The 16029-nt window shown below is 39.4% G+C and overlaps 1 protein-coding gene across 1 annotated transcript in view; it reads right to left on the bottom strand.

Moving 5' to 3' along the window:
* ZMYM4 (zinc finger MYM-type containing 4) overlaps positions 1-14971 on the bottom strand; it is a 29169-nt gene extending 14198 nt beyond the window's left edge. The window contains exons 1-14 of the mRNA XM_009958481.2: positions 14884-14971; positions 13934-14473; positions 12285-12352; positions 11523-11693; positions 8639-8717; positions 7955-8207; positions 5938-6112; positions 5617-5829; positions 3806-3956; positions 3038-3153; positions 2635-2907; positions 1989-2139; positions 1556-1728; positions 1042-1192 (exon numbers count right to left, since the gene is read on the bottom strand). Coding sequence (XP_009956783.2) covers positions 1042-1192; positions 1556-1728; positions 1989-2139; positions 2635-2907; positions 3038-3153; positions 3806-3956; positions 5617-5829; positions 5938-6112; positions 7955-8207; positions 8639-8717; positions 11523-11693; positions 12285-12352; positions 13934-14473; positions 14884-14971 — 2602 coding nt within the window. The remainder of the gene's footprint in view (positions 1-1041; positions 1193-1555; positions 1729-1988; positions 2140-2634; positions 2908-3037; positions 3154-3805; positions 3957-5616; positions 5830-5937; positions 6113-7954; positions 8208-8638; positions 8718-11522; positions 11694-12284; positions 12353-13933; positions 14474-14883) is intronic.
* Between the last annotated feature and the right edge of the window lie 1058 nt (positions 14972-16029).

Raw genomic sequence — 16029 nt, 5'->3', positions numbered from 1 at the left:
GCTCTGGAGAAGCAGGCCCACCACACATTTTGCTATCCTTACTACCAGCCAAATCTACTCACAATACCAGGAATGTCACACGGTATAGTTATGGCCTGAAAATATAAAGTTACTTATATATTACTCTTAATCAGGGAAGACAGCTCCCACCAATGTAAGCAGCAGACGTGCACAAAGTCAAAGAGCTGAACATGGCCTGGTGCACACTATAAGCTTTCAGTTAATATTCTTTACTGCTCTTTGGGTATCTTACTGTTGCAGTCCCCATGACTCAGTGGGAGATTATGCCCCTCTTTAGGATCAGTGCTATTTCTGCCCTTTGTTTCTTTTCATCTTCCTGTCTTTGAGGGCCTTTCTTCCTTTCTTCCCTTTGCATTTCATTCCCTGCAGAAACTGACAGTTCCTATTTCTATGGGCTTCATTCCCACCCTCCTTCCCATTCCATCTGCTAAAATAATGAGCAAGGAAACAGCTACATTGCACATTAATCTTGGCATTGATAATTCAAGGATCAACACTTAATGACATAGAAATGGTATCTTCATATGCCTACAGACTACACAGAACTGGGAATTTAAGTGCGTATATTGAAGTCTGTATTTACAACCATTAAGTCTACTATTTCATCACTTGATTTTTTTTGTTAAATGATTATTAATATTCTACCATATCTGGCTATGTGTTATCAAGTACAGGAGACGCTAGGTATTTTAACATGTCTTCAATAGGTATCAGTGCATTTTACCCCAACAAAATGGGCCTTTGTTTTACGAAAGTGATTGAAAAGCAGGTGGTTTTGCTTCATCTTCTTTAAAAGCACAATCTGGGTTTGGCATATGAAGCAAGCTCATTTCATACCTGCAGAAGTTTGAAATTGTCTGAGGTAAGTGAGAGATCTAAAACTGAGCCCATTCAATGGCAATGGGCAGGACCCCCAGTAGAAGATACATCTTTAAAAGTTCACTGAATCGAGTTTCCAAATCAATGTTCCTATCACTATCACACACACCAAAAGGCAATACTCTTCCCAGCCCGGTTTACCTGTGTTGTTTGGGGGTGGAGGGTCAGAAACACTTTGCTGATTACAGAACAACAGAATACAAAGCAGATTGCAAAAATGCTTGATCTCCCCTTGCCACTTCATGGACTCACTGAGTTTACCTTGTCTCTTACAACCATCGCACTTTGCCATCTAGGAAAAGAGAGTGAGGGAGAAATTAAAAACACTCGTAAAAGGCAACAAAGAGTATGTGTACAAAAATCTCTTTGCACCTTGCTCAGCAAATACGGTGTAAAGAAATCTGTAAGGGCGCATCATTTTTGCAGTGCAACCCAAAGCAGAACATTCAGTGTCTGTCTTCCCACAACCCGTATTAGGTTTTCTCTATACAGAAAATCAGTACTCAAGAAGGATTTACTCATCTCTCGCACATATGCAATATATTCCATGGACAGAGAAGTCAACGACAGGCAGTTCACTTAGCTCCTAACCTACCAAGATTCTTTTGCTAACATGTTCATATTCTAAAGGATGCTATGTGAGAATATTGCTTACCTGGTAATACAAGACTGTGAATTTAGACATGCAGTCCTCTGAGCAAAATTCCTCCATTTTCCCCCCAAAGTGATGCTGGACCAGTTTGGGGGAAGCCTGTAAACAGTAACTGCACATTTTACAGTGGCTTCCCCATCGCTTAGCCAAGTCATGTTTGTAGAGCAGTTTACAACCTAAAAGAAAACAGCAAAACCCAAGAACATCCGTCAATATCAAAATGACATTTGCTTGGCACTTCTTGTATTTAGTTATGCCTGTAATGATTTGCTGAAACATACTATTAAAATGTAAAGTGTGAACAAAGTTCTGTGTTTCTATACCTAAAAAAGTTTTCTGAGCTAAAAAGATTGGGCTTCTTTAAGTATCACCAATAATTTTAAGGCAAAACACTTCTGACTTGATTTGTCTGAGACACAGTCTTGCCCTTTCTTACCTTCGCTACAGAATGGTTTATCTATGCCTGAGAATCGTACTGTCTCCTTGATAATTTTCTCAATTTTGCAGTATTCACACATTGCCATCACACTGCTCCTCTTCTTATATTCATCACAGCAGGTCTTCCCACAGAACTGGAACATTTTACCCTGCAACACAGCCAGAATGTTTTGCTTTCAATGTTTCACATCCCAGATAATACATTTTAGTGGTTAATTGTTAATAAAAACTCAGAAGCGTATTTATGACCATGGAAATCAAAACCAGACAGCACTAGCAAATAAGTCTCCCCATTTAGCTCTATAACACAGCACAACTTTCTGCAGAAAGCCCTCACCAATGTGCTTTGTCCTGGAATTAAAAGGATCATCTCTGGGGCCAAGAATCAGGAATGTGCTTACCTAGCCAGACAATCATAGGGTCTGGGTTTTTTGGATTTTTTTTTTTCCCCATTTTTAAGATCAAAGAGCTACTATCAGTATTAATTTTGACAGTGGTTACATGATACCAAAATCAGTTCCAAATTCCTCCATAGCAGGTCACAGTAAGCAACACAGCAATACTGACAGACCGTTGCATATCAGCTACAATTTCTTGGGTTTCTGTGGAGAAACAGGAGTTTGAAAAGCCCTGATCTTTATTACCTTGTAGTCAAGCAGTTCTGGTTTGGTTGCAAACAATCTGTTACAGTGCTGACACCTGAGTTTTACAACAGGGCGGGCAAAAGTGACTTGCTGGGACTGGGCAGCCAGCCTCTGTAGACCAGCTGCAGCTGAACTGCTCACGGAGCTGGGGGACACAGTCGAGGTGGTGCCACCTGCCGATACCGTTGCCCCCGAGGGAATGCTTACAATGACTTGACCTTGTGACAGAGGTACCACTGAGGAGTTCATTCCCGCAGGCTTGTTGAACAAATTCTGCAAGAAAGCAAATTGAGGAACAGACTTTATTTTAGGACATTACGTATTTTACCCGACATCCCAGATATTTACACCATCCATTTATTATTCTGTTAATACAGCTAAGAAGAAATCCTAGATGTCACACCTGAAAAGCTACTACACAACTGTAGCTGCAAAAATTGCGTATGCTCCCATCTGACATAGCCAAGTGATACTGAGGGTTTGATGAAGTTTTACAGCTGTTGCACTGAACTTGAACACCTGAGGGTGAAACAGAGAAGAAAAAGTGATTTATGCAACATCAAGTGGTATTGCAGATAATTTTGCCCCGTGCATACAAAAACAGAGAATCTGAATGACAAGCCAAAGTACACACAGAAGCCCAAGATGAAGTTTCTACAGATTCAGAAGCAGACACTGCAGCTACGGTGCCTGCTGCTTGCCAGATCCTTTAATTAATCTCCCAGTATCCCTAGCATGTCAGTAAGCAATTTTCTATTTTACAAGAAAAATAGCTAAGATGTTTGCCTAGCTCAACACAACAGTAGGCAGAGGTAACTAAGCTAATCACCCTGGAAAACAAAGGGAAGAATAGTCACAGCAGTGGTACAGCATATGTCCACAGAAGTGGATTTGTTTAGCTGGGAAACCCACCAGATACACTTGCAAGAGCAGAAAATAGATTAAGGTTTATTATCACATTTAAGCTCTCTAAAAACAAAGCTGAAATGGCCGTACTGCCACTGCTGGTTTACCTATGGTAGAAAGTCCTTATGTTCCCATCTCAGCACCTCTATTAAAAAAAAAAAAAAAAAAAGCCACTTCCCACCCTCCCAAGAAAGAATACCAGCCTTAAATTTGGATATGAGCTATGTGAAATTATGCTTCTAAAGAAGTAAAAGGATAAACTTACCTGAAGAAGTAACCATTTTTACTCTATATGCTGACAAGCAGTTAACAGAGCAAAACAGTTCAGTTTTTCCCAAGTTACTTGTGCTCTCTATCATCTCAGCTGAAGATCTCAAAGATTTACACAGTGTGCAAGGTGTAATTTTAGCTGACTTCTGTGGAAACACGGAAATCTGTCATTCATCTGAAAGTTAGTATTTTTATTAACCTGGAAATTAATCACTAACACGTATGTATAAACGTGTATATGCTATATGTATATACACATATAAACACAGGTATAAAAGTGACTGCCAGTGCACTTGAGACAGCAGTTATTTTAATCTGTTTTATTTATGATGCAGATATACTTGTTGAGTCCTTCAGTATGCTTGCTGTATTCACACTTTGACCACCTGAGACTTGGGCCATCTCTCGTTCAGGGTAAGCGCTATCTTTGCAGCCCAGTTTAAAAAGTACCCAGGCTGTCAGGGTGAAGGCTTCCAAGTGCAAACACCGTTAGGTGTTGTAACAGCACGTATCAAGCACCTGGTATCAGACAGCTTCAACATTTTTGCTGAGAAGTAATATTTTGCTTATGATTTTTAATACATCAGCTATGAATGTAAGCATATTCCTATTTAACAGATGAGAAAACAAGAAACAGAGAAAAGTAGGTTCCCTGAAGACGTATTTGGCAGCAAAATGGGGATGAGATATATCTCCTGGTAATAATCACAGTTTTCAATCTATGGTCCACAGGCTACTTTTTAACAGAGACACAGAAAAGCTACCTTACATAGACACATTTTCTGTGTTTACAACAGTGAAAGGTTTTTAAGGTCTCTAAGTTCAGAAAAAAACTTCGAGAACTAGTGCACCAGATCATTTTATTGTGACAGCCTTAAAAACACACTTTGTTCTATCAACAGCTATTCCAGATCCTCACAGGAGGACAGAATAGAGTGTATGTTTCTACGGACTTAAAAGCACTCACAAAACCCCAGAAACTACCATAATGTATCTGATAATTAAGTTGAATGACATGTAAAAATCAATAAACCATAGATTAGACTTAACCATATAAGCTTTGGACAAATTGTATTTTCAGGAAGACTGACATATATGGGGTTTTGATGTGAGATGCAAAAGCAGCATGAAATCCCTCTCCTTTCCAGCTCATTTAATTTAATTCCAGATTTGTTTCAGAGAACGACTAATGTTGTAGGTAATTTTCCAGATGAAATAATTTTACCAGATTTTTTTTTAATTCATTAGGCCTTTCTTGGCCTAAGTGTCCTGAATAATGGGGCAGCAGAGTCAAGTCGCAAAATGAAGTTACACTATCTTATCAGAGGGCAATTTTTCCTAAAGTAATTGCATTAAAATAAGTCAGCCAAAAATAATTGAGCTATTATAATAAATTAAGGTTCTCTCAACTGCTCAGCTCTTTAAAAGGCTCCATTATAATCAAAATTAGAATATTAAAAGTTAAAAAATTTAAATCAAAATTATCAACTAATTATTACTTTTCTTCTCCACTTAATTCAAATGCTACAATTTAATAGAGAATACTCAAACAGAGAACCTCTCAACGGATGAAAAAAGTCACAGTGGACTGCTGCTGAGTGGTCCCACTGTGCCTTCTCTTACCCTGGAAGACTCTGGTTAAGGGAAACAAAGCAACGTATTTGGGCAAAGATTAAGAAGCAAATGGCAAAAGGAGGTATCTTAAACCAAGACAGTAACTGAAACAACCAACTAATAAATCGGGTGTTTCTTAAAACACCCAAAATGTAATCAAAGGCATATTTTTAAGATTGTGTCAAAATATACCTGCTTGTATGCTGTCACACATGTTGAACTGCAGAACTTTTTTGACTGTCCCTCTATTTGAAGCATGTGACATTGGCCAGAGCCACTGTAGCAGTACCCCCCGCAATTCTCACAGCAGTTCATGGTCAAGTTGTTAGCAGAGCGGAACTTGGAGAAGCAGGCATCGCTGCAGAGCTTGTGTACAACGTTCTGGTAATTCACTTCGTGTCTAATCTGGAAGAAAAGAAACAATATATAACAACGACAGAAAGAACATGTACATTCATCAGCAAGCTGTCCTGATCCAAAGGAAATTCAAACAAAAAAGAGGTTTGCAATTACCACTGCATTCTTCTGGCACATGCTGCACTTGGTTGAAATGCTGTTAGTATGAATAGTAACAACAGGTTTCCTTTTCAGTTCATATGTAGAAAGACAAGACTGGCTACAGAAATCCTTACTGGAGTTTGTATTGTCAAACTGGGCAGTGATTACATCCTTTGGATTTAGAATGTCTCTATGGAAAAAAGAAAAACAAACAAAGAGATAAAGAATTCATGTCGGTTTCATGTCAACTTGCTGTCCTTTCTTTTTCTGCAGACTAAACATCCTCTAGAAGAGGGTGGATGCATTTGATTCAAAGCTTTTCTTTTTGCCCATCTAAATACCTGTCTTAATTTTTCTCTTCCTATTAGGAAAGCAGTTAAGAAGTACAATTCTGAAGTAGGTATTTTGTGAAACATTTTGTACCTGGACTTAGGAGTGGCCTATAAATACATCGAGCTGTATCATTAAATCTTTTCAAAAGGAACTGGGAAAAGATAACTGTTTTGCACAGTCTCTACTAAAAAAAATAAATTAGAAAGCAAGATATGTGGAGTAATTCCCTTTAACAACAAGGGGTAGGGAAAAAAAAAAGGGAAAACCGAAAGGTCACAATTTCCGATCACCAGAGAGTTCAGTCCAAAACTGTCTGACTAGTATCGTAACTTTCCATCTCTCATCTCCCATCTATAGTTTTGTTTATTTGTTGCTGGATTTAACAAACTGAACTTTCTCCTTATTTCTCCTCTCTTCTGAAACAGTCATTCACAGAAAAGTTTCAAAGCTCTTAAGTCAAAAAACTAGGAGGAAATATTCAAATAACATTCTTGGTCAGAAGGATGCCTCCTTCTCACTCGTCTTGTCAGAGGTAAACCATTTTTCAACAGAATAAATACAAAGTACAGCCAAGACTGCTAAACTTCAATACAAGGCCTTTTCACACTGAGACAGCAAGTGAAAAGAATAATTAACTGAAGTCTCAAGTTTAAGTTCAGTTGACCTTAAAACTGAAAACAAATTTGTTGTTGAAGAATGACGAACAAAGCAGCATCCCTTTTGCCAAGTAACTTTCATAACTAAAAATAATACATATGAATAATTCTCTATAAACAGACTGTAGCACAATCAGTCTGCAATGTTATTGATTTGCCTCAAGCTAATGGTAAAGTAATATGACATTCTAAACAGCCAGCCACAAAGGTCTCCTTTTGCTAGTTTGGATGTAATAATAGAAATGAACACAAAATTTTAACAACGAAAATGTTTTTTAGAGCTGAAGATTCAGGCCTGCGTTTCCCACAGGACCGTGGAAAATGTAGATCTTTTCTAAAGAATTTTTTCCAAGTAGGCTCACAAAAGCAAACCTTGCCATTCCACTCTAGGTCTAGGTCAAAAGTAACCGATTCGGGTGCTGAAACACCCACTACCTAAAAACCTCAATTCTTAATAAATTTAGTCTCGGTACATCTTATGAAAGCGGCAGTGACATATTCTGAAGAGCTAAGACCTACAGAAATCTAAGCTCACAGAATGAAGCCAGACTGGAAAGTTAATTTTGTTTTAGAATCTAAGGAAATATCCTGCCTTGAATATATTAATTTGCCCATGTTTTATTTCATTTTAGGGCTTCAGTAAATCTATTTGCATCTAGAAGCAGTAATACACAAAATATTTTTTGAAAATGTAATTTTGTTAATGGTTTTGAGAGTGCAACGACATTTTACAACGGCAGGAAAATGTAACACCTTTTGAAATACAGGTTTTTATATTTGGCTGATTTAAATCAAAAAAAGACAAGACGCACACTTCACCACAGAAGCTTTTAAATCTTTGTGTCTGTAAAATCCAATTAACGAAATGGAACTGAAAGTGGACAGACCAATTAACAAGTAACAGTATTGGCCACGATTTTTTGAAGGGGAGCGTAACAGAAGCAGGCATTACAGAAACAGCATGATGCATAAAGAGAACTGAAGCCTTTCACTGTCTGCTCCAATATCAACTATTACTAGAACAAATTAAAACACTGTCCTACTTTGAGCAGCTTGAGCAGGTTTTCTTGGTAGAAGCTGGTGGGCGAGAAGCTGGAACAGTGTATCCAGTGAGGCACAGTGTGGAGCAGAAGAGCTGGGTAGAGCCTTTCCTCTGGTATGCGGTTTGCCCCTTCTGCAGGATTTTTTTACAGCCAGAACAGGAAACCCGAACAGCTGTGGTTGGAACTGAAGGAAGCATTTTACTCATGCCAGAGGATGCCACAGCAGGCTGGAAACCTGATGACAGCTGTGGAGCTAAAGAAAATAAAAAGCACAGAGAAAACATAGAGTAACTGTTATATATATATTACACATAATTCACTTCCATGCAGGGGGCAAGCACAGAGCTTATGACTTCATTTGGGTTGTCAGAGTCTAAGGGAGAATTAAACAGCAGACGAATTCGCCATAAATACATGCCCTGTGCCGTTTTCTGCATAGTAGATTATTTCAACTATGCTTAAGACTGATAATGCAATTTTAACGTCCCTTTCACATTCAATTTTCCTTTGCCTCAAAAATACAATTATTTTTCAAGCTCTGAATTTCATTGTCTCTAAAACAAACAATTTTTATTCCTACTGGGGTCAGACATAGCAAACCAGATGCAGAGTAAACTGCAAGACTATTTGCAGAGGTGATACATTTTACAGATTTAAATAAAGTTAGTCTTGCCTATTCCTTACCAAGAGGACTGCCACTGACTGAAAATACAGCACTGATTTTCAGCTCCCCTTCCTGAGTTTTTGGCTGTTGGCCGTACTCCTAAAACAAAGGGAGAGGAAAAGGAGAACAAATACACACATGTAATAACAGGTTACATGATTTCCATTCTTTCATAACGCTGTATTGAATCGTAAGGAAGAGCAAGTCTCCTAAGCCTGCTCCAAAGGCCAGGCTTACAGATGTTGCTGTATGAACACCACACACAGAACCTGCTCAGAGGTTCACAGCAAACTACAACTGAGGGTGTCATGCAGAAACGGAAAAGCGCAGCCGCCTGGGGCATTCCCCTTTCCAGCTGTACTCCAAGACACCTCAGACCTCAGCCAGACAAAGCTAAGAGAAATCTCTGCTTTCTTCTCACACACTCTGCTTTCCATCTAGAAGTGCCTCGCAGCCGTTGCCCCTACTCTCTGAAACAAGCTTTATCTCCACATTCACAGATGACAATAACGAAATAGAGACTGGTACCTAGATGGTGAGAACCATTCTGCCTAAGTGCCTTGGAGGAGCCTAAGGTGAAGCTCTGCAGCAGATCAAAGCTGGCACCACTAGAGCCAGACCATCACAGTCCCTGCTCAGACCGGCTTCAGCGAGAGGGGAATAACCTCACACTTTCTGCAGGATGAGAAAATCCCCACAGACAGTTGTTGCGGGATAGCCGACATACTATACATTACTAGCCTACTGCACAGCAGCTATTCATACTTTGACACCACGCTTCCTGCCCGTGCTCTCCCTAGAAATCTGAACCATAAAGCAGCTTGTAACACTTTACATGTAAATCTTAATAGGCTGAAAAGCATAATCTCTTGGAACTACAGAGATGATAAGATTTAACCTACTTACAGTCATTGGAGAGTAGTGAGGGCACGATGTCATGTTATGACTGAGCTAAACTCACAGTTGCTGTCTGGCTGCGAGGTAAGCCAATTCAAAATCACTAAGCAAAATTAAGCTCTCACTTCTCAGTGGCGGTGAACTGCTCCCTCAGCTTAAGCCATCTCCTAAATCGCACACTAACATCCACATAATACATGCTTAAACTTAACACTTCTTTTACTCCCGTGGGAAAATTAAATGTTTCTATACTAAGACAACCAAACTATTGCCCAACAGGTTTCCCAGGAGAACAGGCAATGGTATCTGTTCATCACGTGAACCATCAGACTGAAATATTCAACTCTCAAGTAAGAGAAGCTTTTAAGCTGTGTATGGGCAAGCTGCGATGATGGGTTTTAAAGCACCTTTTTTTTCTAAATATTACAATTTAAAAACAAGTTATCTGCAGAAATACAGCTTTTTAAGCATTTTAACTGCCATTTTATCCTTAGTCAATACTAGTAAGAGAAATGGAGGCAAATCCTGACATCAACTGTGCATGACCAAGCATAGTTTCACAGCAATGTAACAGTGCTGAAAGCCAAGAACCTTCAGCTCCAACTATCGGTTACAGCAAGAAATGCTCTTATCTTTCAGGACGCATAAAAAAAAAAAAAACCCACAACCAAAACCCCCACATTAATGCCAATCTAAAGCAAAACAAAATGAACCCTCATCAGTTCTCATACTTCTCCAGTATCAGGCAGAGTTGATAATCACAGGATTTTACTCCAGGAATTAATACTCTGAAGAATATGATATCTGATATTTAAATTCTTCAAGTTTTCACTTTTCCTTATCAATACGATCTTTGATAACCACAGACATCTTGCATTGCATTCCACACAAATCCACACAGCAGATGCCACCTTGGGAGGACCAAAGAATACACAGATTTAACTAATCTACACATGGTTTGACATTATATATGCCTAAGGACAAAGGAAAACAATCTTACGGACACTGAGCAAATCAGAAAGGCAGTGAATTCTGGTTTCAAATACTTAGTTTACTTCTTTATTTTATTAAGCCAAGAGTATTATGGGAAAAGAAGAAAAAATGTTGGGAAGACACGCCCAGAGAGAAGAGGAGGTACAGCAGAAGTACACAGAATGACGCTAGAAAATCTAATGTCTGCACAAGAACACCAGCACTCTCGTGTCGATGCAGGTGGGATGAATCACCATGGGAAGCTTTGCACACCTTTAACTGCATGTAAAGTTTGGCACATAACCCAAATACTAGCAGTGAGGAGATAGGAATTGCTACACAGCTCATTTCCCTGGTGTCACACGGCAAACCAGTGGCAAGGAGACCGGTTAGAGCTCAGCAATCCTTGCCCCAGCACCGCTCAATCCATAGGTCAGCCCTTCTCCATTTTGTAATTATTGAACTTCTACCTGTATTGTCATAAAAAATGTCAGTCTCAAATGAGAAAGTCACTTAAACGCATGCTTAAATTGACTTCACTGATGTGTATGTATTTAAATATTTTGCTAAGGTAAGACCTCTAACTGTTAATTTAAAACAAGAACAAACACCGAACCACTGTGCTCACAAAGATAACATTTAAGAGGGAAGTAGCAGGAATAGCACTGTTTCAACTACACATCTCTAACTGTCATTACTCAAAAAGTATTCAGTAAAACATGACTCATGTTCTATCTCCTAGTGAGACCGACTTGAGATAAAGTGTCTATACTGCCACAAATTTAATAATGTAAGTTTTACAGCACTTTTGTCTTGTCTCTAACTGAAAAGCAAAACATTTTCAGTGACATGGTAACATGACATCAAGAAGTTGGGGGTTTGGGTTTCATGGTAGTATAAGAGGGAAAAGTCCTTCTACTAAACTATGCTCTTCAAGTTAAATTTCGGTCAATAAACCAAATAAATTGCTGAATTTACGTCCAGCTTATGCGGTCAGCTGTCAGACCAAAATGAGAAATGCAATGGGAAACTTACCTCAGAATTATCAGGTTCATCTTTAATTTTGTCTAATAGTCCCTGCTGTGGGGCCATAGCTTTATCATATTCGTCATCCAAAGGCTCCTCCTTAATTCTAATATTTGGTGCAAAGGAATTCCCCAGCTCTTGTCCAATAGATTCCTTACTAGAAAATAGGTAGCTAGACTCCTGAAACAATAATATGAAAAAGAATTCACCCTCCTGCATCTGCCATTAGGAGTTGGGCTGCTGCCAAGGGGAGTTTCTGTTGCAGACCAAGAGAAATGGGTCCTGCCACTGGAAGGTGGGAGAAGTGATGGGCGGCAGCTGCTGCCTCTACCTCCCTGCAGCACCCTCTGACATCCCACCCCCAATCCTTTCACTCCTCTGGACAAAGCAGAAGCCACCCAGCTCGCTCAGTTGATTGTCAGTAGGGGCATTTGGCTGTTTGGGCAGTGTCTCCTGTTGATACAGCTATTCCCTGTCTCATCTGGAAAAAAGGCAGCAGGTCAGATGGATGCATCCAGGTCTAGATTCGGCTCACCAGTCAGTCAGACCATGCTGAACATGAAAGTGGCTATCGAAAGAATCCTCAATCCAAAGGGAGGGTCAGCAAAATTTTACAAAATTATATGCACTGTTTAAGTAGCAAAGATGTCTAAGAGTCAGAAGATCAGTTTTCTTGATACTCAAATTTACACTCAAATACAAAATACGTATTTTGAATTATTCCAGTATATTGCTACACTTGCAAAAGTGTTTGAAAGATCTATAGCTTACCCTGAAGTTAGTTTCTGGAGTTTGTGGCGCTAACTGCGTCCGTAATGTTTCTTCTACTTGATTATGAACTGAGGAAAACATATACATTAAATATAAATGAATACAGATTCCAATGCATTTCCTTTAAAACTATCTAGAGTCTCATACTGATCCCCAACCCCACAGTCTGACAGCACTTCAGAAGTATTAAACTACTCCCTTTCTCCTCCCTGCGAATAAGATGGTAATCCTTAAAGAGAATCGACATTTTTTTATTATTCTATTGGGTCATTATTTTCGCATTCCAGCAAAATGGTTGTAAAATTCTGAGGCGAATTGTTAATTCAGAATTTTCTACACCCCAGTGGGTTCTGAACTCTCCTGTGTTTTGACATTTAAATCAGAAAACATTTTTTAGAGCAACAATTTTCACCCTTTTCTTTGCTGTTCTGGTCTTTCGCCTTTTCCCCCCTTCTCAGGGAAGAGTAGCTTATGCTTTCCTAGCATGTTATCTTTCAAAAATTCTAGATTCTCCTGGATACTGGATGCTGCCTACGAGCATTTACTATTGTTGTTTCAATTACTGACTACTCTACCTGAGGCTGCACAGCTTTCAGCCACAATCTTATAACTCTAGGTGTTTACGGTTTTCTGAAATATGTCTTTCGCACAGAGACAGTCTTCACCTAATTTCTACCTGAAGGTAAAGAGACACCTTTAACCCTTCTTTATTTTAAAAACATCTGTATTGCTCCTCTATCATTTGTGCAACCTGGAAGCACTGATTTTAAGATGCTGTTACTAAACACACAGAGTTTAAATATGAGAATTGTAAGCTGTGAATCTGAACAAGTAGCCAGGAGGCTCTTACTCGTTGGCCAACCCTCTCTCCACACACTCTTCTAAATAAAATTAAATGGCATGTTCCAGCCTGGTTATTCTGAACTCCTTCATTCACTGTTCTACTGTAACTTTCAGAGCTTGGGAAGGCAAAAACAAGTGTGTGGGCAGCAAGGCTGTCAGGCTCCCTCAAATCAGAAATGGATTACAGGCATCTTTGGTTCTCTCCATGTTGGCTGGACAAAGTCCAAGACAAAAGTATCTGAGGAAGAAGGAGAGCAGTCTCCCAGGAAAAGCAGATCTCAAGTTACTCTCTGGCTTACTTCCTACAGACGCAAATACATTTCTAGGCAGCCTTTCTGTGATGTTACTATCAAATGCATATTGCTTTAAATACACATACATTAATGAAGAACTGGTACTTTGCTCAAAAAGAACTTTCCTGGCCATCAACTTAACCTAAATTTCATCACCTTCCCTTTTAGGGAGTTCCAAGGTCTACAAAAACCAGTGAAAATAAAACAGAAGGAAGCTTGAATTGTCACCCAGCTCGGTTTAGTGAAGCACAACAACAAAGGATATGTTGAGGCTTTGAAACAAGCTGTGGAGGATGAAACGCCCCCTAACGCTGCCAGGCCCTTTTGCAAATTCTAGTCCTAATACAGAGTTCGTTGTATTTCAGCGTCCTTTAGAAAACACTTCCCTACATACAGCTATGCATAATCTCTTCAACAAGATGATGGTTTGTAATAACTAGTCCTATTGCTAATTTCTGTCTAGTTCTTTCTTCCTCTTTGCTGGGTAGCCAGGTCTACGATGTCAACAGTTACCTGCTTTGTCAAGAAAACTGCTTTTCAATCTAGAATCCATATCTTTAGGGATTTTTTCCAACCGTTTTTCACGTTCTTGAAAATGTCCTTCTCTATTCTTGTCCTTTGCTGAAAAAGTCTCTTTGCCATTATCTCTTGTTATGCTAAAATCTTTTCGAATTGATTTAAATACAGGGCCCTGCTCAAACGGTGAGGAGAGATCCTTTTGGATCGCATTCTGAATCTGGATTTCTTTTTCACTGTCCAATTCATGTTCTGCAACTCTCTTGGCCTCTTCTAGATGGTCTTCATTGTGGATCACTGAAGAAAGAGTGTCTTTTGGAGTGAAATTTTGATCATCTTCGTTGTCACTCCCAACAACAGGTATGCCTGCAAGATCCCCAGAGTTCAGAAAATAATCATCATCATCATCGTCGTCATCATCCAGCAATGAGTTTTCAGATCCTGTTCGATTCTGTATTCCGTAAGATATGCTGTCAAGGGCAGGTGTTAAGTTGTGGTCAGCGTCCTCAGACATTTCTGCATCCAGAATTTCACCACCTAGGGAGAAAAAAAAACCCACATAAACAGTCAGAAAATTCACCAACTTTATGTGTAACAAAGGACAAATGTAAGTGTCCTTTGCTAATCTGTCTGATGTTGCAATTCCTTGAATACTCTAAGCGTTCTTGGGCCAACATTACTGATAAAATGTTGCTGACATAAGAAACAGTTCTGTCTCACTCACCACACAGTGAAGCAGAAGCTAAACTGAGTAAAACTAACGAAAGAAAGAAAAAACATTAACTTCAGTTCATCTCATTTGTAACACTTGTGGAGAAATCAATGCAGGGAGGGAATGAGTAGCAAGGGCTAGGAGAAGGGCAAGACAGTCTTTTTCAGCAGCAACGATACTTCTAAGAAATGTTTTGTGAAACTATGGCCTTGTATAAATAAATAAAAATACTTACATTTTTCTGTAATATCAAATACCGCATCAGATTTATCTTCAAACTGTAAAAAGGAAAGCACTATATCATTATCTTGGTCAGCTGCCATGTACTTTGCTAAAAAGTATCCGATCAAAACCAACAAGAAGGATCACAATTCCTCCTCCTTCCTTTCTTGCCCCAAGCAAAGTTCTACGAATTAAGACCATTACATTACTGAGAAGTCACATTCACCCTGACAAGCTCAGAAGCACATAGAAAAAGCACACAATGAAAATTTAAAATCAGTGTTGCTTCCCAGAGAAGGTGGAGGAGAGAGGGGAGGGAAGGGAACATCAAAATTTTCACTTCTACATGAGATACTTGTACCAGGTCAAGATCACAGATTCTGCCCTCTTTGACATCTACGAGTCTTCATTTCCTCTGAACGTTATAAATGGAAAACCAGCAGCATCTACAGCTTCCACTGACGTGGGCTGCACAGCTCCAAAGGTTTCATCTTTCTAACAGGGCACGTCCCCTTTCCAGGAACAGTGAAATGTAATGCTTAACTTCCCAACAGTAATGAGACAATGAGGGTCGGCATGAGCGTAAGCAAAGAAGAACCAGATGATGACTGAGTGCGGTACAGAACATCTGTTTACACTGAACATTCTCTGACAGATGTTAAAGTTGATGGCATGCCTGAATGCTGTCTGAAGAAGTATGCGCCCTCCGCATAATTAAAGTTGCCTTTACAATGTCCAACTCACTAGCATCCTTCCTTTCCGTCTAAAAGATAACAGCAATTCATTTAAGTCATCTCTCCTTTCTCTATGTCTCCAGCTCTACGCTTTCTTTTCTGGTAGATCCTCCTCACACTTCAATTCTTAAGCCATCTTAAGGAAAGTAATGGGATTTGATAGCAAAGGGATGATCTCTAATTTAATTTAACTCAAGTCATTTAGTTGATAAATCCAATATTCCACAGCACTGTGATGGGAACTATCAGTTTGGTAGCCACCAGCTCCAGGAAAGGATGACAACATATTGTGCTGGGGTTCATCTGATGTCAAAAAGTCCGTCAGTCTCTTTCCAATATCACCTGCAGGTCTACAAAGACAAGTTAGCTCCTTCAGCTTAATCTGACACACACGGAATAGTGAGGACCTGTCCAGCACTGTGAAC

Source organism: Leptosomus discolor, chromosome Z (genome assembly GCF_034619465.1).
Source record: "Leptosomus discolor isolate bLepDis1 chromosome Z, bLepDis1.hap2, whole genome shotgun sequence".
NCBI classification, from domain to species: Eukaryota; Metazoa; Chordata; class Aves; order Leptosomiformes; family Leptosomidae; genus Leptosomus; species Leptosomus discolor.
Note: the sequence above shows the minus strand (reverse complement) of the source record. Positions and strands in the feature narration are given on the sequence as shown.